This window comes from Ascaphus truei, chromosome 15, assembly GCF_040206685.1.
Source record: "Ascaphus truei isolate aAscTru1 chromosome 15, aAscTru1.hap1, whole genome shotgun sequence".
Taxonomy (NCBI): Eukaryota; Metazoa; Chordata; class Amphibia; order Anura; family Ascaphidae; genus Ascaphus; species Ascaphus truei.
This window is the reverse complement of record NC_134497.1, coordinates 17,375,041-17,400,680: the sequence shown is the minus strand read 5'-3', so window position 1 is coordinate 17,400,680 and position 25,640 is coordinate 17,375,041. Positions and strand designations below refer to the sequence as shown.

General features: G+C 45.6%; 1 protein-coding gene across 1 annotated transcript; it reads right to left on the bottom strand.

The window, feature by feature from the left end:
- Positions 1-6,972: 6,972 nt before the first annotated feature.
- LOC142466619 (uncharacterized) lies at positions 6,973-23,878 on the bottom strand. Its single transcript, XM_075571840.1, has 8 exons — positions 23,782-23,878; positions 22,680-22,793; positions 17,471-17,561; positions 13,977-14,090; positions 11,192-11,374; positions 8,403-8,457; positions 7,637-7,697; positions 6,973-7,274 (listed from the first exon to the last, which is right to left on the bottom strand). Exons 2-8 carry the CDS (start codon positions 22,768-22,770, stop codon positions 7,231-7,233), a joined length of 639 nt encoding a protein of 212 aa, XP_075427955.1. The 5' UTR covers positions 22,771-22,793; positions 23,782-23,878; the 3' UTR covers positions 6,973-7,230.
- Positions 23,879-25,640: the final 1,762 nt, after the last annotated feature.

Genomic DNA, 25,640 nt, shown 5'->3' with positions numbered 1-25,640 from the left:
ACTCCTTGGCGAACCCGGCCTTACCTCTCCCCCCACACCCACCCCCCAGCCGCCTCAGGCACCGCTCCTCGGCACTGCAGGCCTCACCTCCCCCCCACACCCCCTCCGTCACAGCACAAACAGCCGCCGCAGGCACCGCTCCTCGGCGCCGCCGGCGTCACCACCTCACCGGAGAAAGATGAGGTGAATGACCCCCTCAAGAACATGTGCTGCAGAGTAAAGATATTTATTGACCATACAGTATGCAAACATGGATAAAAAGGAAAGTCTCCCGCAGTAACTCTAATGCGTTTCACCCCTACGGGGCTTTGTCAAAGAGTAATAACTCTCGGTACACAACACATTTAAGTAACGAGTCTAACCGGAAGTGACGTCACCACACCGGATGTGTGGAATCCCTGCAGTAATCAATTGAGGAAATCCCAAACACCGGCGTGCAGACCCGTGCAGACCGGTGCCGACCAGTGCCGACCAGTGCAGACCAGTGCCGACCAGTGCAGACCAGCCACCCCAATCAGAACCCTGCCACTTAAACAAAAATGACAAGAAAAACATGAATAGTATAAAAAACATAAACAAACATATAAATAAACCATAATACTATAATGGTTATAAAATTAAAAGAAATTAAACCATACTAGTGAAGATAAAAAGATATTAAAAAACCAAGTGGGGAACCAGGGACAACAATACCGCTGATATACATTCAAAGTTAAGTCCATAAATGTTTGTATTAAAGTATACTAAGGACATTCTAGAGGATGTCATTAATGATATTACTGACACATACACAATAGTTGACCAATAGTGTATGTCAATGGTATCAATAGGAGAATATGCATATATATATACAATTTCACTTAAATGTTAATTGTTTGATAAAAATCAAAGACTCTAATTATAATGCATACTAACCTACAAATGTGCTATATAGGACACAATAGAATGTAGAACAGAAAATGGACACAAGGAAGACATCACAACGTAAAAAGCAATTATGGAACTCTGAAAAGCAAGACTAGCAATTATCGCATTTCAGCTACTGTAGTGTATGTTACAAGTTAACCTCTATCTCCATCTAGTGGAGAAAAGGAAAATAATCCTAGAGAGTGCCACAAAGTGAATCCAATGTTACTACTGTACAGTATATCAAGCTCCACAATTCATGAAACAATATAGCCAGAGCAAACATAGTATCATTGTGATGTATTAGAGGTAGTTAAAGTCGCACATAAATGATTTACCTATAGGAAATGTTTGATCTCCCACTCCACGTTAATACCATTAGGTGTTAAAGTATCCATGGTGAAAATCCTGAACATTTCTTTTTTATTCAAAATGTTCTGGCGATCACCATGTCTAGTAGTGCTCAATGCCACAAAATGTGAATAAATCTAGTTTGCCCAATGGGCACTCAACAACTGGGGAGCTCAGATCTTGATTTTTTTATTGATCTCACGTGCTCCATTGTACGAATTTTCAATGCACGAATGGTTCTCCCAATATAGCTTTTACCACGGCCTCAAGTTAACATATAAATTGCGTGATTTGTGTTGCATGTGATAAAGCTTTTTTAATTTGAATCTGTCATTATTTTTCTTGGAATGTACGATCTTAATAGATTTAGCATAAGGACACATTTTACAAAAGCCACACTTGAAAAAGCCCAAGGGTGGTAAAAATCCTTTGGTCGTCATTAATGGTGTTGAGAATAAACTTGGAGACACAGAATTTGAGAGTGTTTTAGCTTTTCTAAAAACAAATCTTGGTTGATCCATGACCAATGGTTTCAACTTGCTGTCTAGTTTTAAGATGTCCCAATGCCTTTTGACTATAGAACGAATAACATTAGCCTGTCGGCTATGTTGTGTGACAAAACACAGTGGGACATTCCGGTTCTCATCCCTTGGTCTAATTTTCTTTTTTAAAAGATCAACACGTGAAGTGTGACAAGCATTTGTCAAACGCCCCCTGTATGTCCTTCTCCCCATATCCTCCCTGGCGAAATCTTAGGGCCTGCACCCATACACTTTACACTCACATATTAGCCTGCGCTCAAAACAATGTATTGACACATTACAACATGCACTGACTACGCACTCTACACATCACAATTATGCTATGTTACAACGCTCAATATCTTCAACACAACCCCTGCACTACTCGCCAGCACACACAACTCATGCTACGTCGGTCACCTTCACTGTCTCATTCTCTCATACCATCCGTTTCAAACAACACACTTACGCACACAACTCTGTCACTCATAATAACTCACACATTTACATCCCGGGCAATGCCGGGTACATCAGCTAGTTATTTATAAAAGGAGAATAAGTGTAGGAGGATTAAAAGCAATTAGGTCGGATCTAGACACCAGTCCAGCTGGTTCTAGCAGATGAAGACAGATTGTCTCAGTGTCTCAGAGAAAGGTGGGACTGATACATATCAGCTATGGAGGAGGCTGGAGCTCGTGAGGCTGTCCTGGCGCGGCGAGCATTGTGACGTCAGTGGGAAAGTAAAATGGGTTCACCTAGGGGGGGGGGGGGGGGTTAGAGGGCAGTTGGATCTGTCCTGTAAGGTGGGTGGGGGAGTATGGCAGCGTGATCTGTCCTGTAAGGTGGGTGGGGGAGTGTAGGCCCCAGGGCGGTGCTTCTTCCTTTCCGATACATGAGGATGGGACAGCGGTGTCCTGTTTCCAGTTTATAAGGGTCCTGGAGAGAAGTGCAGAGTTAGCGGGCTTTAGGGACTTTATAATTAAGTCCCATTCTTTCAGAATTAGGGCATCGTCTGAAGTCCCTAGATTAGGCCTAGGGGAGGCAGTTATTAAAAAGTTGGGCAGGTGGTCATCGGGACAGTGTAAGTGTTATGTTAGACCCTGTAGAAACTGTTAAAATGGTTCATTACTTGTTTTTGTTATTGTTGTTTTGGTCTAGGACAAGCCCCTCTGGAAGTCAGGCTGTGCGGGGATTCCTATGTGCACTGGGCAGGGAAGCGAGCGGAACATTGGCCAGGAGGAACGCAGTTTGGGATAAGGCTAGATTGGCCAGGATGTTTTGGGTGGACAGAAAGGGGATGTGTTGGGACCATCTGCTGCCTGAGTTATTGCGTAGAGAAAGGGGTAGGACCCCTCCTCATATAATTTTGCTGCATGTGGGGGAATGATTTGGCAGCGGTCCCATCACTGGTCTTAATGAGGAAAATGCGACTGGGGTGCAGATAGTGACCAGATTTAGTCAGGTGATGATAGAAGTATCGCCTAGGCTGTGCCTGACATTGGCGTTCATCTAATCCATACACGACGGGTGGTGAGTTTGCTGTCACGCCATGATTGATTTTATGTGCCATTTTATACTGCACGAATTGTAAGTGCACAATTTGGAGGGATTATTTTTAACTAATACTTTATTAAATTGACTTAGGAGACTCTGCACTGTGGTGTCTCTCTCTCTCTCTTCTACTTTACGTATACCCACACAGCGTCCTACCTTAGAAGTCATCTTAGACAACACTGGATCCTTTCTTCACACCTGAGTTTTGCGTGTGATATGCTCTATTTACTCATATCTATGTGAGTACAACTCAAACCCGTTATAGCGCGATCCGTAACAAAGCGAATCCGCTTATAACGCAATGCAAGCGCGGCTCCCAATTTTCTAGGAATACTTTACAACACGATGATTGGTGTATTAAATACTTTATTGTACAATGCATACAATTATACATTATTTCTAACGTGATCCGCTTATAACGCGATTCTTTGGACCCCAAGCCCAGCGTTATAAGGGGGTTCAGCTGTATTATGTTTGAAGATTAATATCACGGTCTCTACATTTTTTTTTTATCAGCGATACTACTCTATATATTTTTCTCTTACTGATTTTTTTACATATCATGTATCCCTCATCCTCATCCTGTTCGACAACTATCAATAAGAAAAAAAGAAGACTCTTTTCTAGGTTGAGTGGGACATATTTGTTGTATTTATTACATTCATTTTCTATCACTAAAAGAGTGTCTACTGCATTCACTTGTTTGTGGATTAAGTGTTGTTTCACTATTTAGCACTGGAGGGGTCACTATCAGCAAACTATTTTGTTATTTTCTACACCCTTTATTGTGGTTGGAGTTATAGCTTACTGCTTTAAGCGCCAGTCCTGTTGTTCTTTTGTGTTACAGGGGGGCTGAAAGGCTTGTTTTTGTAAGGGGGAATGAGGTCCATCTATCGAACATTCTAGTGTGGCAAGGCACGCTAGAAAAGCCGGTGAGGCTAGTGGCGGCACGCAAGGCTATTTTAAAGTCTGTTAAATTACCTTGCTGGTGGTTTGAGTAAAGTTACTCTGGGAGGGGTACTCAGACTCAGAGGGGGACTCTCGGAGGTTGCAGACCTCAGAAGAATTTTAGTTGGGGAAGGCGGTACCATTCCAGGCTATTGTGGCCGGAATGGTGGTGACCTTTCAGGTGGAATTGGTGGAAGGCGTTACCATACAAGACTAGGCTCGGTTAGTGTGGTAGTGACCTTCCGATGGGGGCTCTGTGCATTAAGACTAAGGTAATGAATGGCTAGATGAGCACAAGTTGAGGGTATCGCTCGAGCTACGGTAGGTGTGAGCGGGGCAATCTGGATGGTTCCCTAGTTAGGGCTAAATATGTGATATTTATCTGTTGTAATAAATAAAGCTGTGTTCGTTAATTTCTCCCAAGAAGTTGTATGGTGTGTTTATTGGGAATGGGGGAGGGATCCAGCTCACGGCATGGGTAAATCAAGAAAGTCCTGGACTCTTAAGGAAGGCGTGGCACGGCTTAAAGCCGAGGGGCCCCTCCCCTGAGGTGCCGTAATGTCTGGCCCACAGAGAGGAGTTAAGTAAGGGGTACTTAGGGCAAGGGGAGGTATCCTAGCTTCTTCTTTCTTCTAGGAGTTACTGGAGCAAAGTCCCACACCCGCCGCCCTGTTTTTAGGCATGAGGGATGTCAGCGCTGGAAAGAAGGATCGGGATTATGCTCTGTTTTGTCACAACTTGGGGTATATGTTGGCGTGAGTAATTTTACTCTGGGAGGGGGACTCAGTCAGTATTGGCTGCTGGAGGGAGGTCATAGACCTCAGAAGTTTTTTAGTTTTCTGTGGTAGGAATGGTGGTGACCTTCCAAAAGGAATTTGGAGGCATGGGTAAATCATGAATACACTGAACGAATGTTGATTGGTTTCCCCTGTAATCGATTCCCCGCTACCATAGGAAATCATGGTAGAAGGGCTGGTGACCAATCGTAGTACAGATGCTGCTCAGGAACTAATTCAAATGCCAGGGCTCGTCTGCATTTGCCAATCAGTGCTGGCGCAGGGCTGAGAGAGTTTAAAGGGCTTTGGAGGGAAATTCAAATGGAACAGTGGGAGGATATAGGACTGGTATTCACACAGGGGAAGGATGTAGGACTGGAATGCACACAGGGGGAGGATATAGGACTGGTATTCACACAGGGGAAGGATGTAGGGCTGGTATGCACACAGGGGATGTAGGACTGGTATGCACACGAGGAAGGATGTAGGACTGGTATGCACTGGGGAAGGATTAGGACTGGTATGCACTGGGGAAGGATGTAGGACTGGTATGCACTGGGGAAGGATGTAGGACTGGTATGCACATGGGAGAAAGTTGTAGACTGGTATGTACATGGGGGAAGGATGTAGAACTGGTATGCAGACAGGGGAAGGATGTAGGACTGGTATGCACACAGGGGAAGGATGTAGGACTGGTATGCATACAGGGGAAGGATGTAGGACTGGTAGGCACACAGGGGAAGGATGTAGCACTGGTATGCACACAGGGGAAGGATGTAGGACTGGTATGCACACGGGGGAAGGATGTAGGATGGGTATGCACACGGGGGAAGGATGTTGGACTGGTATGCACACAGGGGAAGGATGTAAGACTGGTATGCACACGGGGGAATGATGTAAGACTGGTATGCACACGGGGAAGGATATAGGACTGGTATGCACACGGGAAGGATGTAGGACTGGTATGCACTGGTGAAGGATGTAGGACTGGTATGCACACGGGGGAAGGATGTTGGACTGGTATGCACACAGGGATAAGATGTAGGACTGGTATGCACACGGGGGAAGGATGTAGGATGGGTATGCACACGGGGGAAGGATGTAGGACTGGTATGCACACGGGGGAAGGATGTAAGACTGGTATGCACACAGGGGAAGGATGTAAGACTGGTATGCACACGGGGGAAGGATGTAAGACTGGTATGCACACGGGGAAGGATATAGGACTGGTATGCACACGGGGAAGGATGTAGGACTGGTATGCACACGGGAAGGATGTAGGACTGGTATGCACTGGTGAAGGATGTAGGACTGGTATGCACTGGGGAAGGATGTGGGACTGGTATGCACACGGGAAGGATGTAGGCCTGGTATGCACAGGGAATGTAGAGTTATTAAACAGATTGTTAAAAGGAAAATGGCATGAAAATGTGTTACTGGTTGTAAACATTTTTGGTGGTAAGAGCACTTTCTTTGAAGTGGGTGAAGCCAGTTTGAATCTCAGTGCCAGCTGTCTCTGTAATAACCTCGAGCAAGTCACATATGTAAAATGGGTTCTGAAGAAGTACTGTACTTGCAAATTACATTTGAATTGTTAGGGGTTAAACAGCCTTGACAAATTTGGTCCAGATATACAGTAGGGATTATCTCTAAAATGTTGGTGCCAGAATTTATGTACCTTCCCATAAATAACCTAAAGAGATCGACCATAACCCATACAAACCCCCAAAAGACCAATACTGATACCACCTCATAACCATTGCAGAGCCCCCCCCCCCCCACACTCACCAATACAAAGACCACCCCAATGACCAATACAGAGACTCCCTCACCTCTTACCAATACAGAGACAATCCCAATGACAGAGACAGAGCCTGAGGTATATCACATAAAAGAAATGAGAAGTCCTGCAGCAGTTACTGAATACGATGTGTATCATTTATTGAAAGTGTGAAATCGCCTTCACAATCAGATACTGGTGATTCCAGTTGAGAATAGGCCACGCTACCTATAATGCAATGTCAACCTCCCGGAGCCCACATGGGACCTACGGAAAGGTCAAGAAAATGGATCTGCGTCTCTCAGGACATCTGCGTTTCTGAAGCTGTGATTTCCCCGATATGTTCTTGCTCCGTTTCCATTGGCGCATAACGGAGCGAACATCTCCTCTGCAGTTATGTTGAGGATGCTGGGCATAGTTCTTTTACACTACACAAGACTGCGAGAAGAAGAAACATTACATTACTTCAAACGTATCATTGCAAGTTCTGTTACAGCCGTGAAGGGCCCCGTGAACCAGGCAGAAAGCCAAAGGCGCTGCCCTGGCGTGTCCCATGGGCCTCTCTACCGGAGCCGCCATATGTGAGTGAAATAAACAAAGAGAAATAAAACACAAAAGCGCCTTAATCTCTATTCCAGTCAATGGAGTTTTTGGGCTGAAAATTTCCCAAACGGCCACTTTAGATTTGATAGAATTACCCCCGAAGGACTAAGTAACGTTACCAGGTCACAATACAAGGGGAACACATATCTGTGCAAGTTGTCCTTATTACTTTCATAAAACGTGGTGTCTCAATTTACCTATTCCAGCGCTATTGAACGTATTCACATATTCGTCGCACACTCCTCCACTTTCTTTGAGCTGTGTGAAAAGACAGAAAGGTTATTGTGTAATGGTGAAGAAATACCTTGTGTGCACACCGGCACCGCATTAATGGTCTAATGTAGGGCTCGCCAACGCCAGTCCCCAAAGGCCACAAACAGGTCACATTTTCTGGATATCCCTGCTTCAGCACAGCTGGCTCAATCAGTGGCTCAGCCAATGACACAACTTGGGGACTGGAGTTGGCCACCCCTGGTCTACAAGTAATTAAAGTGTTTGATAAACCCACATTGTGTAGGCCAAGGCCACTCCAGCCATTGTCATCCTGTAACCCTTCTGCGTAGGGATTCTAAGCGTGGTAAAATAATAAATAACAATGTAAAGTAATGTGAGGGGTTATTACATGTTAGTGATGAAACACGGATCTGGGTTATTACTTTCATCATTTTCATTATTCTTTCATTAAGAAAACTACCGGGTCCAATGACAATGGGATCTTTGTCTTTTAATGGAGTCTTAACACAACTATATATATATAGTATAATACTCCTATATTTTGTGGTTGCCACTTGTATAAGGATCTACATTATATAACTTTTATTGATAAGAACCCCCCATGAGTTTGTTTCTCAGTGTTTTTGAGTTCATGATAACGGTGTTCCCATGTATAATACAGGTAGGGAGGGGCTGACATGTTCCCCTGTGTAGCATTTGATCACTTAGCAGAATAATGTCATACTCTACCTTTGTAGTTATCGCCAACGCAACTGGGAAAAATATAGCGCCCTTCACCTTCACTCTGGGAGAAAAATATCATGGGATCAGTGTGGGAAGCAGATTTGGTCATACAACGTAAGCATGTAAAATGCAGGGGTCATGTCTGGCTAGTCCCTTTCATTCCAACATCCTGTAACATGCTAGTAGTACCCCGATAGCCTGTAACATGCTAGTACTACCCCGATGCCCTATAACATGCTGGTAGTACCCCGATTGCCTGTAACATGCTAGTAGTACCCCGATGCCCTATAACGTGCTGGTAGTTCCCCGATAGCCTGTAACATGCTACTAGTACCCAGATGCCCTATAACATGCTAGTAGTACCCCGACAGCGTGTATTACTTGGTACATTGTCAAGATGCTTCTCTCGTTCCTCTTTCATGGAATAAGACATGTTGGAAGATGTATGTGGTATGCAGAATAGCTAGAGGGCAGTACTAGGGAAGAATAAGGATGCTCATTAGAGACAGTGAGGGGGGTCTAGATGTAACTTTCATAAGCGCTTAGTTTGCCCAAAATGTGAGATTGTAAGAAATGCCGTATTCGTATGGAAGTGAATGTACAGAGTATGATTAAAACGAAATAATTCCCCAAAAATCTGTTATTTTTATAGTGCTGAATTACAGAAGGAATTTATATGATAGGGTAAGCCTGAGAACGCAAATATTTATTTACAAAAAAAAATATGAACATGAATATCCTATATTTCATTAAATCGACAGTACGCAGGCAGGGCGGCACTTAGAAGAATGTAGGTTAGTTATGAATTTAACCCTCCTTGGGGCATTACTAGTGTCTACTGAAGGGGATAATAGGGAATTAACACGTTAATGTGTAGGAAAGTACCCAGCTAAATGAATCTTATTCTATGTTGCTTAGCTTATGTAGTTTATCTCATGTAGCTTATCTCATGTAGTTTATTTAATGCATCTTTTATCATTTAGTTTATTCTATGTAGCTTATTTCATGTTGATGATAGAAAAAAAGCGCAAACTGATACTTGAAATATACTGTACAAGTGCAATACAAAACAAACTTAGTGCAGCATACAATGACGGTAACTAGTACTGTGCAAACAGTTAATAACACACAGTGAAGGCGCAAATACGTATAAATATATATACAGTATAATAATAGTGATCTTGTGCAGTGCCCAATAAGTGAAAAGAAGCACAGGCAGTCCGCTGTAGTCAATGACCTCAATACAGTCAGGATGAAGATGGTTGCAAGCGAGAGTCCTCCTCAAATGAGATACGAGAAGGACATCTTCATCTTGACTGTATTGTGGTCATTGACTACAGCGGAGTGGCTGTGAGTGCTTCTTTTCACAAATTGGGCACTGCACAGGATCACTATTATTATATATATTTATACTTATTTACGCCTCACTGTGTGCTATTAGCTTATTCTATGCAGCTTATTCTATGTATCTTATTTCATATAGATAATTCTACGTTGCAAAGCTTGGCCGCACTTATATTGCCGGTGACAACGGCGCGACGGTGATGTTACACTGCAGTCGCTGGAATAATCAAATTGACTCGACTTCCAGGGATCGCGACTAAGCTGTTGCTCTGTCGCGCCACTTCTACTATAAGCGCACGCGACGACGCCAATTTTTTTTTTTTTGCCGCGACGTCGCATCTCTGTCACCGGCACTATAAGCGCAGCCTAACTCCTGTCAGGTGGCTAGCCACTCCTTAGTTTCAGAACCTGCTAGAATGGTCACCTGACATGTATAAGTTCTAATAGGCTAAGGATGTCTGTACCTTGCCCAGTTACAAGGGGCAGGACGGTGACATCACACAGGGGTATAAAAGGAGCTGCAGAAGTTTCCAGACCCCAGCCTCCTGGAGGATACCAGAGGAGAGGAGTCTTGCTGTGTTAAGTGTATGGTACTTATTTGTATGTCTTTAATGTGCAACTCTGTGTGAAGAAGTATGGCAACGTTTTATTGTTTTACAGCTAGGGAAGAGTGTCCCTTATCTAAGAAGGGCCACTGGAACAGTAAAGTTGCCAGAGAATGCTATCTGTCCTTCAAGGAAGACGTGCGTGGCATTTCAAGATAAAGGATCCCCAATCAGTGTTCCAGGGAAGTGCCACACCAATGGTAGAGTTCCTCTAATGCCAACCCTATACATATGCACACCAGGCTGCCATGGTATAGACTTCAAGGGTAGTGTACGGATGACAGGTAGATGTGAACCTCGATAGAAGTGCACCCCTATACAGAGACTTGGATGGTTCCTGGGAGTGTGGAGCCAGGGATTTAAAATTCCCTTTACCCATGGGCAAACCGTGTGTTCCTCCCTGGGGAACTATCTGAGTTCCCAGGGAAGAAGAATGTATGAAGTCTGACAAAGTCCCTGGCTCCCTTCTTAAATCAGCTTACAATGCCAGCAAGCCCGGGCGCCAACACCCGGAGAAACAGGTATGAGTCTAAGCACTAACACCTGCACTAATCTATATTACCGCACTTAATTGTGACCCTCTTTCAGGGCTGGGCATGGAGGGGTTACACGGAAATGACTAAAGTAGAAACCTAGAATGTTCTGGATCTGTAACAATAATGTTTCCTGTGAGGTCATACCGTATGCAGAGGGCTAATTGGCAGAAGATGTTCAGTATAAATAAAGATTACAATATAACCCCACCCTTTTCTTTGTTATACACAGCGCACAAACCTGGCGATACCGTTTCTCACTGGTGGGGAACTTGTTTCCCAGTAATGTACTTAGAAATGTCACAATACTTACTTCAGCTGGTCCAGTGCTTCAATATTAACCTCTATGCCGGCCTGAATCGATGCATCTGCAAATACATATTCAACTTTGCCAGAAGAGTCCACGTTAACCAATATATCGATATAGAATTCCAAATACCCGTACACAGATGCGGTTTTTGTGGAGCCCAAACCTAGTGCGGTTACAAGGGGTACCCTGAAAAAATAGAGAGAAGAGGAAACATGAAACAGATCTCTATACATCTGACCTTTCTCATCCATAGTATTGCTGTCTGCCTGTCTGTAACTACCGCTCTGCCTCTCTGTTACTGTCTGTCTGTGTCTGTCTGTCTGTAACTTCTGGTCTGCCTCTCTGTTACTGTATGTCTGTGTCTGTCTGTCTGTCTGTCTGCCTGTCTGTAACTACCGGTCTGCCTCTCTATTACTGCCTGTGTCTGTCTGTCTGCCTCTCTGTTACTGTCTGTCTGTGTCTGTCTGTCTGTCTGCCTGTCTGTAACTACCGGTCTGCCTCTCTGTTACTGTCTGTGTCTGTCTGTCTGCCTCTCTGTAACTACCGGTCTGCCTCTCTGTTACTGTCTGTCTGTGTCTGTCTGTCTGTCTGCCTCTCTGTAACTACCGGTCTGCCACTCTGTTACTGTCTGTCTGTGTCTGTCTGTCTCTCTGTAACTACCGCTCTGCCTCTCTGTTACTGTCTGTCTGTGTCTGTCTGTCTGCCTCTCTGTAACTACCAGTCTGCCTCTCTGTTACTGTCTGCCTGTGTCTGTCTGTCTGCCTGTCTGTAACTACCAGTCTGCCTCTCTGTTACTGTCTGTCTGTGTCTTTCTGTCTGTCTGCCTGTCTGTAACTACCGCTCTGCCTCTCTGTTACTGTCTGTCTGTGTCTGTCTGTCTGCCTCTCTGAAACTGCCTCAGTGGCGAGCAATAGCCTTGGCAAAGCCGGGAGGCCCACGCTGTTGGGGGTCCCACTTTCCTGATACCCCCCCCCAAGAGCCCACTCTCCCCTGCCCACTCCCCCCACTCCGTCCCGCCATAGAGACAGGTGGGGGGAGATGGTATACTGTGATGTCCGGAGTAAGCATTTGCACCAGGGATGCAGGCACCATGCCAAACAGGGGACCTCGGACACCTCATGTGCTCTTTTGCACACAAAGATGCTCCTGTGGCTGCAGTCACACGGGGCCAAATTCGGGCACTTGCCCAGGCACAGGAGCCTTTGGTACCCCTGCCCATAGAGATCACTGTCCCCCTGCATTTGGGACCACCAATTCCTGAGGTTCTGGCGGAGACCGAGTCTTTTGTGTGTCCTGACCTCCCTGCTAATGTCCCTGCTTCCCAATCCGCTGACTTAGTGACTGAGGATGAGTGGTCGGAGCTTGGTACCCGGTTCAGTGAATCAGGGTGGTCTGATCCCAGCTTAGCGGGCATGAGATTTCAGGCATCCAAGTCTGCCTCTGAGGGTGGGTCGGATCGTTATCTCTGGTACCGTGGACTCTTTTACCGGGATCAAGCTGCGGGTGCTCCAGAGAGGATATGGACTGATAGGAGACAGTTAGTGGTACCAAGGGAGTATAAGCAGCAGTTGTTGCAGGTAGCCCACTCCCTCCAACTAGCGGGACATCAGGGGGTCGCCCGCACTAGATCCCGGCTATTGCAGATTTTCTACTGGCCGTGGCAGATTTTTGATGCTCCTGTGATGCCTGCCGGTGCGTAGGCAAGTCGGGTGACCTTGTGAGGTTCCCCCTGAAACCACTACTAGCGATAGGTGAACCTTTGCAGAGGGTAGCGGTAGATTTTGTGGGACCCCTTCTGGACCCTAGCTGGACGTGGAAAAGCTACATCCTCACGGTGGTCGACTTTGCGACCCAATACCCTGAGGCTGAGGCCCTGTCCTCGATCGAAGCTGAGAAGGTGGCACTGTGCTCATTTGCATGTTATTACCCAGAATCCCTGGCTGCAAAGGAAGTGCTGTATCTTAAGAGAAATGGGGAAGAGCAGGGTGGCAGACCTGTCTGAGACGTGTGAATGTGCTCACAGGTGGAATTTTTATGTGCTGACTATCTGATGGAATTAACCCCTCAGTTAGGGTACCACAGGCCTGACACAGGAGTGCCCAAAGCTCTCCTTCCCCTATTAATTAGTCAGTCCGACACTCACTGGGGATATTCCAAGTCCGCTAACACCCGCAGATCCTTATCTACACCTTTTGTCTCGTGTTTTCCAAGTCTGCACTTTCCCTTGTTCATTTTATTGACACATTACAGAAATATTGTTCGTTTCTGTCATTCTGCACAACTTTCTCTGCTCATAACCAGCAGAATAATGTATATTTCTTCTATGTCCCTTATAAATTGTAACAAGACAAGTAAACAACTAAAGATGGATGTATTACTCAAATTTATGCCACATTTTCTAAGAATGTTCAAATATGGTATTTTTAGTCCGACTCCCACTATTGGGAATTTGCCACTTCCCAAATCCTGATTTATTGATTTACAAGTTACACATTTTTTAGCCGTTAACAAAAGCATTACGGGCCATGTTTGCTACGTGGTGCTAAGCTGCACGGCACCCCGGGCTATGTCCCCTTCTTCACTGGAAAGAACTGTGAGGTGTGTTATGGATTAGCACTGCTTAGCAAACAGGGGCCTCTGCTTTGCACGTGTTACGGGATCTATTGTTTTGTTTTTTTGGGGGCTCAGTTTTGGCCTCGATTTGAAACCTATTGGAAGTGTCTTTAATACAAAACAAATATCTTCAATCTTCACTCATTTAACCAGGAAACAAAATCAATTTACTTACTCAACGTCAAGGGTCATATTTCCATGATAAGCGACCCTGATTACAGTCTTAGCTTCTTTATTTGTATATAAGCTCACGTAGAATGTGTCAATGTGTAGCTCCTTTAAGTTAACACTGTAAAGGAAAGAACACGATGATGGAAAAGATTAGTCCGACTGTAGCTCACCACCCTGAGTAACACCGGTTCTATTCTGCGTGCGCGCGTTACGCCGTCTGCAGTTTTAGCTGGCTGAGGTTAGTTAGCCATTCTATAATTGGGCCTCGCGGGCGCACGGCAGGGAGCGTGGAACCGGCCGACAGGGTGGAAGATGGAGAAAATAAAGAATTTGCGCCGCTACCGTCACTGAAATGTGACGTGTGTGTGTGTGTGTACAATGTTAATAAAAAATTATTGAAGTATTCATTTATTTCCAAACGTATTTAAACACACACACACACACACACACGTATACATACACATATATACACATACATACTGTACACATACATACATACACACACACACACACACACACACACACACACACACACACACACACACACACACACACACACACACACGTATACATACACATATATACACATACATACTGTACATATATATACACACATACACACACATACATACACACACACGTATACATACACATATACAATATACACATACATACTGTACACACACATACATACATACATACATACATACATACACACACACATACACACACACACATATACATACACATACATACACATACATACTGTACACACATACATACATACATACATACACTGGCGACACACTTTATTCGAGCTCGGCTAGTCCCACGAATTCGGGTATACCCGGGTGTATTGAGGTTTGTGACTGTTTTCTGCCCGAGTGCATTGAGGTATTTTCCACGCAGGGATTGAAGCATTTTATTCCTGCTGGCTGCAATACTGCACAGTATATATATATATATATACTGCATTACAATTCATGAATTTATGCCATCTAGTAGACACGCTAAGCATTGCAGCCTATTAAATCCTAATCATTATCATTTAACAGATCAGCCGCCCGTCAGCCAGGCATGAACCCAGGCTGGGAAGGCAAACGCAACGGGGCTTGTCAGAGGTGAGGAGCGGTGCATTCCAGGTATCTGCCAGGTACATACTGGGCATTTGCTCGAATAAAGTGTGTCGGTGCAGTACACACATACACACACACACATATACATACACATACATACACATACATATTGTACACATACATACAGTACCTCACTTGCGCACAGTACCTAACTTGCGCACAGTACACACACACAAAGTGTGCGTCACGTGCACGTGTCTTCGCACAGGCGCGCGCGCGCACGGCCGCACACAGTATAAAACGAGCCTTAGGCCGCGTTCACACGGGGGGACTTTGCGACGCTGCGTCCGCTTGGTCCTTTTCCCCTTTAGGCATGCAAAGCGCAAGGCTGTATATCATTTTATGTGTCCCCTTCAGCAGTTTGCAAAAAAACTCAAACATGACTGATTTTAATTACGGATATACTTAACCACATAGTGATCCACATGGACGTGAAGCAATAATTAGAAGGTGTTTCCAGCAGTGAAAGAAATAAATAATTACTCACTTTGGGCTGTCTTGATCTCCTAAAAAGCGAATTATTTGGGGTATTCAAGTAAAATGAGGAAATGGAGTCTGGAGTCTCAATGCAGTGATTGGCTGCTGAAACTGACGACACGCTGCTGCAGCCGGAAATCACTGATTCAATTGTCTCCCACGACTGGAGCAGCGTCGGCGCTGTACTTTGCAGCCAATGGTAGTTTCAATACTGAACACTACCATTGGCCGCCAGGAAACTACGAAAAAGGTGCACACGTCCTGTAGCGCGCTGTGTGAACGGGGGCTTAGCTATTCTGTGCGGGGTATAGTTTTACTCTCACTCACTAACACTGGGCACGGCAAGAAGGCAAGAGGGGGAGAAAGGGAGATGGGGGGGGGTAAGGGTGGGGGAAGGCGATAGGGAGGGGAAAAGTAGATGGGGAGGTGAAAAGAGAGACAGGGAGGGGAAATGGAGATGGGGAGGGTGAAAAGGGAGATGGGGAGGGGAAAATTGAGGTGGGAGGGGAAAAGGGAAGCGGGGAAAAGGGAGATGGGGAGGGGAAGAGGTAGACGGGGACGGGAAAATTAGATGGGGAGGGGAAAAGGGAGACAGGGAGGGGAAAATTAGATGGGGAGGGGAAAAGGGAGACGGAAAATGGGAAGGGGAAGGGAGATGGGGAGGGGAAGGGAAAAGGGAGATGGTGAGGGAGAAGGGAAGGGGAAAAGGGAAATGGGATTGAAAAGGTGATGGGAAGGGAGAAAAGGAGACAAGGACGGAAAAGGAGACAGGGAAGGGAAAAGGAGACAATGAGGGGGAAAAGGAGACGGAGAGAGGGAAAGTGAGATGGGGATAGGGAAAGGGAGACAAGGAGGGGAAAAGGGAGACGGGGAGGTGAAAAAGGAGGTGGGAAGGGGAAAAGGGAGGTGGGGAGGGAAAATGTAAGAGATAGGGAGTGGGAAAAGGGAGACGGTGGTGATTAAACGGGGAGGAACGATCCATTTCTGTCCGGCTTGCTCAGAAATCTGGACTTTCATGGTGCAGAACTTTAGAACCCACTTCCCCACGTTTTGCTAGCAGAGGGGCCTGCAATACTCATGTTCAGATACACACAGGTTTGATATCACCTGGCTCACAACCTCACGTAACACAATCAGTCATTAATTGTTTGTCCCTGAGGTTAACGCAAATCCACAAAGCTAATTACATACAATAACAACGTCCGGGATATATCTCATTAGCATAAGCTTAACACCATGGGATTTAGTGCAGCTGTAGAGGAGGGGTGGAAGGGAGTGCGGACGGAAGGGAGGGGTGAGAGGGTGTGTGGATGGAGAGGAGGGTTGAGGGGGAGTACGGACAGAAGGGAGGGGGTGCGGAAGAGTGTGGCTGGAGAGGAGGGATGAGGGGGAGTGTATCTGGATGGGAGGGGTGAGGGGGAGTGCGGATGAAGAGGAGGGGTGAGGGGGAGTGCGGATGGAGAGAAGGGGGAGTAGGCTGAAAAGGAGGGGGGAGGGGGAGTATTTCTGGATGGAGGGTTGAGGTGGTGTGAGGCTGGAAGGAAGAGTGAGTGGGAGTGTGGCTGTAAAGTAGGGGTGAGGGGGGTTAGACTGGAAGGGAGGAGTTAGGGGGAGTGATGCTGGAATGGAGGGGTGAGGGGGAGTGCGCTGGAAGGGAAGGTGAGGGGTAGTGTAGCTTAAGGGACAGGTGAGAGGGCGTGCGACTGGAAGGTAGGAGGGGGAAGAGGCTGGAATTTCGGTGACACGCTGAAGCATCATGGAGACAGCGGTAATACTGCTGTAATAAACAATGGTTACTATCACGGTATTACACTCATACCAGTATATTGCCCATCCTACCATACACACACAAACCACACACACAGGACACATGTATTGTACTCACCGAACAAGTAGTGGAAGGTTAAGATCAATTTGAAGGGAAATTGGTAAATTCAGAAGGCGTTGTTTCAAGTCGTCGTGATTGCTTTTTACAGCTGTAAAAACATTGATAAATGATTTGTCTTCTGTGGCTTATAATGTCTGAAAGTATATTTATCTATAAAAATGAAAACATTGTTTGTTTGCAGAAAACGTTGTATATTTGCTGTGCCTCTGGGCAATCTGATTGGTCCGTTGGTCTGTCACTCAGCCTCTGGCCAATCTGATTGGTCTGTAGCCCGGCCCCCCGCACGCCTCTCATTGGCCTGCGTGCTTTGCTGACCTCACAAACCCATCTGTCACACTCAGAACAATCACTACCTCACCACCTGCTCTCACCTTCCCTGCGGACTAGACACCACCTCAGGTACCATGCGCTACCGTGTGCCCCACCACCCCCACACTAAACCCCCTCCCCCGCACCCGCCCCCCCTTCACCAACACCGCCCAGTCACACACCCCCACTCCCGCACACACTCCGCTGCTGAGACCGAAATACCAACCCCAGCCCACAAACAACTGCCACACCACCCCCACCCCCTCCCATACACCCCCCGGTGCCACCGCTACTTACACTCTCTCACCCGCAGCTCACCTCCCCGCTGGCTCCCCCCTAAAATCCCCCCTCACCCGCAGCTCTCACCACCTGCGGGCCCCGTTTTCTCTCCCCTCAGCGGGGACCGCCGGGAGCGCCATGGAGGGGGGGTGGAAGGAGCGCACGCCGCTTCTCCTCACCACCTGCGGGGCCCCATTCTCTCTCCCCACCCCTCAGCGGGGACCGCCAGGAGCGCAGGGAAGGGGTGGAGAGGGGGGGAGGGGGAACACGCGAAGGGGACACTAGGGGGAGGGAGAGAAACACTGACAGGGACGGGGGTGGGGGGGAAAACAAGCACCGGGGACAGGGAGGGGGGTTAACTGATTGCCTGGGACGGGGGGACGGGGACTCACACCCCTCCACTTCACCACCCCCCAACCAAGATTCACACACCCCCACCCAAAATTCACATCCGATACACACCCACACAAGATTCAAAGCACCCACCCACCCGAGATTCACATATACCATCCGACCAACCCAAGATTCACCCCTACCCAAGATTCACCCACCCAAGGTTCACCCCCCTCCCACCCACCCAAGATTCACCCACCCCCACCAAACAATAATTAGGGATTCACATCCCGGGCAACGCCGGGTCTCTCAGCTGGTTTGTTATATTTGGGGGTGAGTTTGTGACCTGCCGCGACCACAAACTGTTTGAATATTCAGACCCCCCAGTGATCACCCAGGTAGCATTCCCTTCTCTGCCCGAATGTCTGTCCCTCACCCTGTATCTCTTACACCCGTTAAACTATTCGCTCACTGACAAACTCTTTGTAACATTCTAATACAATGATCCGATGTTTGAATTTCCCATATGTGTAGACGTTTTGGAATAAAACCTTTCTGACTATACAGTACCTTTATTGCTACCCAGTCATGTCACACATCGATGGGAAGCTCCTTGTGAGATCATGCCAAGAACATTTGGGGATTTTTGTGTTTCCCAAATTTGAACCCCAAAGTTTAGAGAAAACTGTTTGTCCTTCCTACTCTATGATAAAAATGACATCCTCATGGAATAGATACCTAGCGTAACCATAGGAACTATCATTATGGCAATCCTTAATTATGACAACTATAATTATTATTATGACAATGGATATAGTTCAACAGAACAGCCACAGTGTAAGTTTTAAAGCAGAGATCTGCTCCCCGTACAAAATGTCTATTTTTAACTATTTCTTAGCCATTTCTGCATTTTTTTTAGCAATCATACTCTTTTTGCATTCTGCTGTTGAATTCTGGAGATAACTGTTTATGAAAATTTGTCTCCATTGGAAAGTAAAATGGCCGCCCCTCTTGTAAGGACATCAGAGGTTGCCGTGGCAACAACTGATACTGCTGAATAAGAAACTGGTGAAAAAACAGCAAACAAAGAATCAAGAATTGGAAAAGAGTATCAGGTAACAGGTAATGCTGTATTGAGGGGCATTTTTTTAATGTATGTATGAAGTACTGTATATCTTTCTTTATATAGTGCCATCCAGATAAATAGAGCTATACAATACACACGACCTAATAATAATAACACAATGGGAATAAGCGCTTTAGACATTAAGTTACCGTATTGGGGTGAGATGCAAGGGTGCAGAGGAGGGTATAGTGAGATATTAGGGTGAGATGTAAGGAGGTGCAGAGGAGGGTATAGTGAGATATTAGGGTGAGATGTAAGGAGGTGCAGAGGAAGGTATAGTGAGATATTAGGGTGAGATGTAAAGAGGGGCAGAGGAGTGTATAGTGAGATATTAGAGTAAGATGTAAGGAGGGGCAGAGCGGTGTATAGTGAGATATTAGGGTGAGATGTAAGGAGGGGCAGAGGAGGGTATAGTGAGATATTAGGGTGAGATGTAAGGAGGGGCAGAGGAGGGTATAGTGAGATATTAGGGTGAGATGTAAGGAGGTGCAGAGGATGGTATAGTGAGATATTAGGGTGAGATGTAAGGAGGGGCAGAGGAGGGTATAGTGAGATATTAGGGTGAGATGTAAGGAGGAGCAGAGGAGGGTATAGTGAGATATTAGGGTGAGATGTAAGGAGGTGCAGAGGATGGTATAGTGAGATATTAGGGTGAGATGTAAGGAGGGGCAGAGGAGGGTATAGTGAGATATTAGGGTGAGATGTAAGGAGGAGCAGAGGAGGGTACAGTGAGATATTAGGGTGAGATATAAGATGGGGCAGAGGAGGGTATAGCGAGATATTAGGGTTAGATATAAGGAGGGGCAGAGGAGGGTTTAGTGAGAGATTAGAGTGAGATGTAAGGAGGGGCAGAGGAGGGTATAGTGAGAGATTAGGGTGAGATGTAAGGAGGGGCAGAGGAGGGTATAGTGAGATATTAGAGTAAGATGTAAGGAGGGGCAGAGCGGTGTATAGTGAGATATTAGGGTGAGATGTAAGGAGGGGCAGAGGAGGGTATAGTGAGATATTAGGGTGAGATGTAAGGAGGGGCAGAGGAGGGTATAGTGAGATATTAGGGTGAGATGTAAGGAGGTGCAGAGGATGGTATAGTGAGATATTAGGGTGAGATGTAAGGAGGGGCAGAGGAGGGTATAGTGAGATATTAGGGTGAGATGTAAGGAGGAGCAGAGGAGGGTACAGTGAGATATTAGGGTGAGATATAAGATGGGGCAGAGGAGGGTATAGCGAGATATTAGGGTTAGATATAAGGAGGGGCAGAGGAGGGTTTAGTGAGAGATTAGAGTGAGATTTAAGGAGGGGCAGAGGAGGGTATAGTGAGAGATTAGGGTGAGATGTAAGGAGGGGCAGAGGAGGGTATAGTGAGATATTAGGGTGAGATGTAAGGAGGGTATAGTGAGATATTAGGGTGAGATATAAGGAGGGGCAGAGGAGGGTATAGTGAGCGATTAGGGTGAGATGTAAGGAGGGGCAGAGGAGGGTATAGTGATATATTAGGGTGAGATGTAAAGAGGGGCAGAGGAAGGTATAGTGAGATATTAGGGTGAGATGTAAGGAGGGGCAGAGGAGGGTATAGTGAGATTTTAGGGTGAGATGTAAGAAGGGGCAGAGGAGGGTATAGTGAGATATTAGGGTGAGATGTAAGGAGGGGCAGAGGAGGGTATAGTGAGAGATTAGGGATAGATGTAAGGAGGAGCAGAGGAGGGTACAGTGAGATATTAGGGTGAGATATAAGGAGGGGCAGAGGAGGGTATAGTGAGATTTTAGGGTGAGATGTAAGGAGGGGCAAAGGAGGGTATAGTGAGCGATTAGGGTGAGATGTAAGGAGGGGCAGAGGAGGGTATAGTGAGAGATTAGGGTGAGATGTAAGGAGGGGCAGAGGAGGGTACAGTGAGATATTAGGGTGAGATATAAGGAGGGGCAGAGGAGGGTATAGTGAGATTTTAGGGTGAGATGTAAGAAGGGGCAGAGGAGGGTATAGTGAGATATTTGGGTGAGATGTAAGGAGAGGCAGAGGATGGTATAGGGAGTGTGATGGTGAGGGGGTAACCAGGCTCACTAATAAAGGTGAAGCCCACTGGTTTCCCCTGAGTCACGTGGTGGGATCCTATAATGTCAGCTCTTGGATCTGGCCGTCGTGTATGTACTGCTAGGCATTGTGTGAAAATATGCGACAATAAATACATTTTGTGTTTTTGTCTTGGTTTTGCTCAATGAATGATCCCGGTTTAAAGTTGTAATTGCCTGGTCTCCCATGAGAGGGAGATATTAGGGTGAGATGTAAGGAGGGGCAGAAGGGGCTATAGCCTTAAAAGAGAGGAGAAGAATTTCGTAAGTAGATGCTTTTTGTAGGGGAATTGAGGGGCATTTTGTAGGGGAATTGAGGGGCATTTTGTAGGGGAATTGTTTTTTTTTGCAGTAGTTCCTTGCTTTTATGGCAATGCAATTATCTAACCTGCTTATTGATCTAATTTCCTGTGATCGATCAAAGAGCATCCTGATCTAATTTCCTGTGATCGATCAAAGAGCATCCTGCTTCCCAGGGTGCGTAATATGGCTGCCTATTTATAAATAGTTGCTATAGCAACCCAAGGAAACTTACTTATAACATTACAAATCATTAAAAATCCTTAAACGGCATAAAGAGTAAAAAAAAAAAGTGCAGAAGTATTAAAGTACCGCTCAATCTCTCTGTAATGCTGTTCTTGGGGTCCAAAGAATCACATTGCGTTATAAGCGGATAGCGTTACAAATAATGTACAATTGTATGCATTGTACAACAAAGTATTTAAGACACCAATAATCGTGTTGTAAAGTATTCATAAATAGGAAAATTGGGAGCCACGCTTGTATCGCGTTATAAGCGGATTCGTGCTGTAACGGATCGTGTTATAACGGGGTTGAGCTTAATCTAATATTACATATATGGTTTATTAATAAAACATACATAATGTTGACTGAAATGTTGCTTTACTATATGCACAGGATTTGTGAATGCAAAAATGGCAACGAGAGACCCTCCCCGTTAGCTTGCATGGTATACTGTTAGTATTGGGGGCAGGTGGGTAATCCCGCAGGGAGGTTTGGGATATAGTGTGCAGTACATGCGTGTTAATAGAAGATTATCATTAAGCAGCTAGAATAACAGAGCACTTTACTTACCATTGTAAACTGAGCAATAGTCACAAGAAGCTGCATCAGCCGATGGGAGGGAGAGTCCCAAGATAAGAGCCAAACACACCAACTTCAACATCTTGGGTTTGTCAGACTTCTAGGCTGGGGAGAAACATGCAGAGGCAACATAAGGGGCAGAGATGTGACACATATGCAGGCACAGTATGGGTATCCAGAGAGATATGTCAGTGTGCCAATGAATTATTGGGATATAATGTGACAGTGGGATAGATATTATTGAAAACAAGAGAGAGGTGTGAATGAAAGGGCGGAAAACCACAACGTTTGGTGAGAACATTGCCTAGAGGAACTGAAGATAGAAAAAGGGGACAAGTAGCAATCCAAAATAGGTAATTGGCAGTGATAGGGAGGAGAGAATATTGGGGGGAATATTGGGAAATAAGCAGGAGAGAATATTGGGGGGCTAGGGAGGAGAGAATAATGGGGAGATAGGGGGAGAGAATATTGGGGAGATAGGGAGGAGAGAATATTGGGGAGATAGTGAGGAGAGAATATTGGGGAGATAGGGAGGTGAGAATATTGGGGAGATAGGGAGGAGAGAATATTGGGGAGATATGGAAGATTAAATATTTGGGAGATAGGGGGGAGATAATATTGGGGAGATAGGGAGGAGAGAATATTGGTGAGAAAGGGAGAAGAAAATATTGGGGAGATATGGAGGAGAGAATATTAGGAAGATAGGGAGGAGAGAATATTGAGGAGATAGGGAGGGGAGAATATTGGGGAGATATGGAAGATTAAATATTGGGGAGATATGGAAGATAGAATATTGGGGAGATAGGGGGGAGATAATATTGGGGAGATAGGGAGAAGAAAATATTGGGGAGATAGGGAGGAGAGAATATTGGGGAGATAGGGAAGAGAGAATATTGATGAGATTGGGGGGATAGAATATTGGGGGGATAGGGGAAGAGAATATAGGGGAGATAGGGAGAGGAGAATATTGGGGAGATAGGGAGAGAATGAGAGGAGTATTTGCAGGAGATTGCAGAGATACTGTTATGGAGAGAGACATTGAGATTGGAAGGGAAGGGTGAGAGCTTTTCTTCCTTCAATGCTTTATTCTTACCCAAGCCTCAGTGATGAGTTGATAGCTGAAGTTTCTTGTTGTGTGAAGGAATAGGTAGAGATGATTGCTTTTTATACACATGAGAAGATGGAAACAGACGGAAGTCAATAAGGAACTCTCAGTCTTAAAACGTCATTGTTTAATTGGAATGTTCCAATCTAAAGATGACATCAAAGTTCGGAGAAGTAATTAAAGTCTCGCAGAAGGGCAACAGTCTACAGAGCCAAAGACGATCACTCAGTTTGGGCAGCTAGTGCTTTGCCAGCAGAAAACTGGCACCTGTCGTGTTAATTTGAACAAGAACTTCAAGCCTGAAAGCTACAGTATGTCCTCTCCAGCATGTTATGTGTACATTTCTGGGGTTATGTAAATTTTTAAGGGAACAAAAAGGGGAAGGAACCCTTATGCTAGTGGTACTCCGTCACAAATGCAAGTGGAGAGGAATGGATGTATAAAATTAATAAATAACTTACGAATGTTAATAATCAATAAAATGCATTTGGTAACATCTCACATAGCTATATACTAAATGAAAAATTCAAATGTATAATTAATAAAGAATAAATAAGACAGGAGTCATAGACAGATAATGTATACAGTTTGTTGCGAAATAAATCCACCACAAGATAGTGTAATCGCACACTATATATCCACAACTATTAGGGGCTGTGTCAGTCAGGGGCTAAGATAAGGGGCAACATAAATTCTAAAGTCTAAACTCCATGGGTTATAATCCCATAACAAATCATACTGTGTACTGTTCTTAATACATGGAGTAGTTGCAACAGGGAAGGAATGCTGATCAGAGACACACCCAGTGATTTATATATCAGTCACACACACACACACACACGCACGCACGCACGCACGCACACACACATATAAAACAGTCACTTAGTCACACAGTAACTAGAGATTGTAACACACAGGTCACAGAAAGACCACTAAATGTCCTGATAAAAATTCCATAGCGTTTCGTGTTCGGTGGGAAACGGTGCGGGCATGAATGGGCTTCATTGTGGGATCTTCCCATTTAATTTCTTATTATATGGCTCCTAATATACTTTGGTTATTTTTCTGCAAACTGTATCATCCTGGATGGCCCTCCGCCGACTAAAACTTAACATGTCAAAGACGGAGCTCCTCATACTTCTTCCCAAGCCTGGCCCTACTGCCCCTTCTATATTGAAGAGGCAGAGGCCCCAGCATGGGATGGTAGGCTCCTTTAGGGCTATGATGGCCAGTGGGGAATGCTGCTTGTCCCCTTCCATGTAGATGAATGGCGAGGGAGAGGGGGAGAGGGTATAAAGAGAGGGTTCTCAGAGGGAGAGGCAGAGCTAACAGAAGTTTTCCTTTACCTTACAGGAATTGTTGATGCTGAGCTGCATTTTTCCAGACCAGTATGGAAGGCCTCATTGATTACAGCAGCCCCACCCTGTACAAAGACCCCCAAGCCCTGCCAGCCTCTTCCACGAGCCTCAGGATTCTGCTGCTGCTGCATCGATGAGAGGACAGGATTTGACACTATAGCCCATTACTTGGACAATTTCCTCCTTGTGAGTCCCGCCCGATTCCTCACTTTGTATGGGGCTCTTAGAGCACAGCCCCATGCCTATGAGAAACATGGGGGTTTCTATAGCCGAGGATTAAACAGAGGGCCCAGTCAGCACTTTATCATTCATAGGGTTAGAGATCGATTCAGTGGCACGGGAATCGAGGCTTACCAGGGATAAAGTCCTCAAACTGAGGGGTCTTATTCGGGAATGCAAGGGTGCTAGAAATATTACACTAAGGCAGACGCAGGCACTGCTCGGGCTCCTAAAATTGTAGGGTCATATCCATGGGCAGGAATTTCAGCA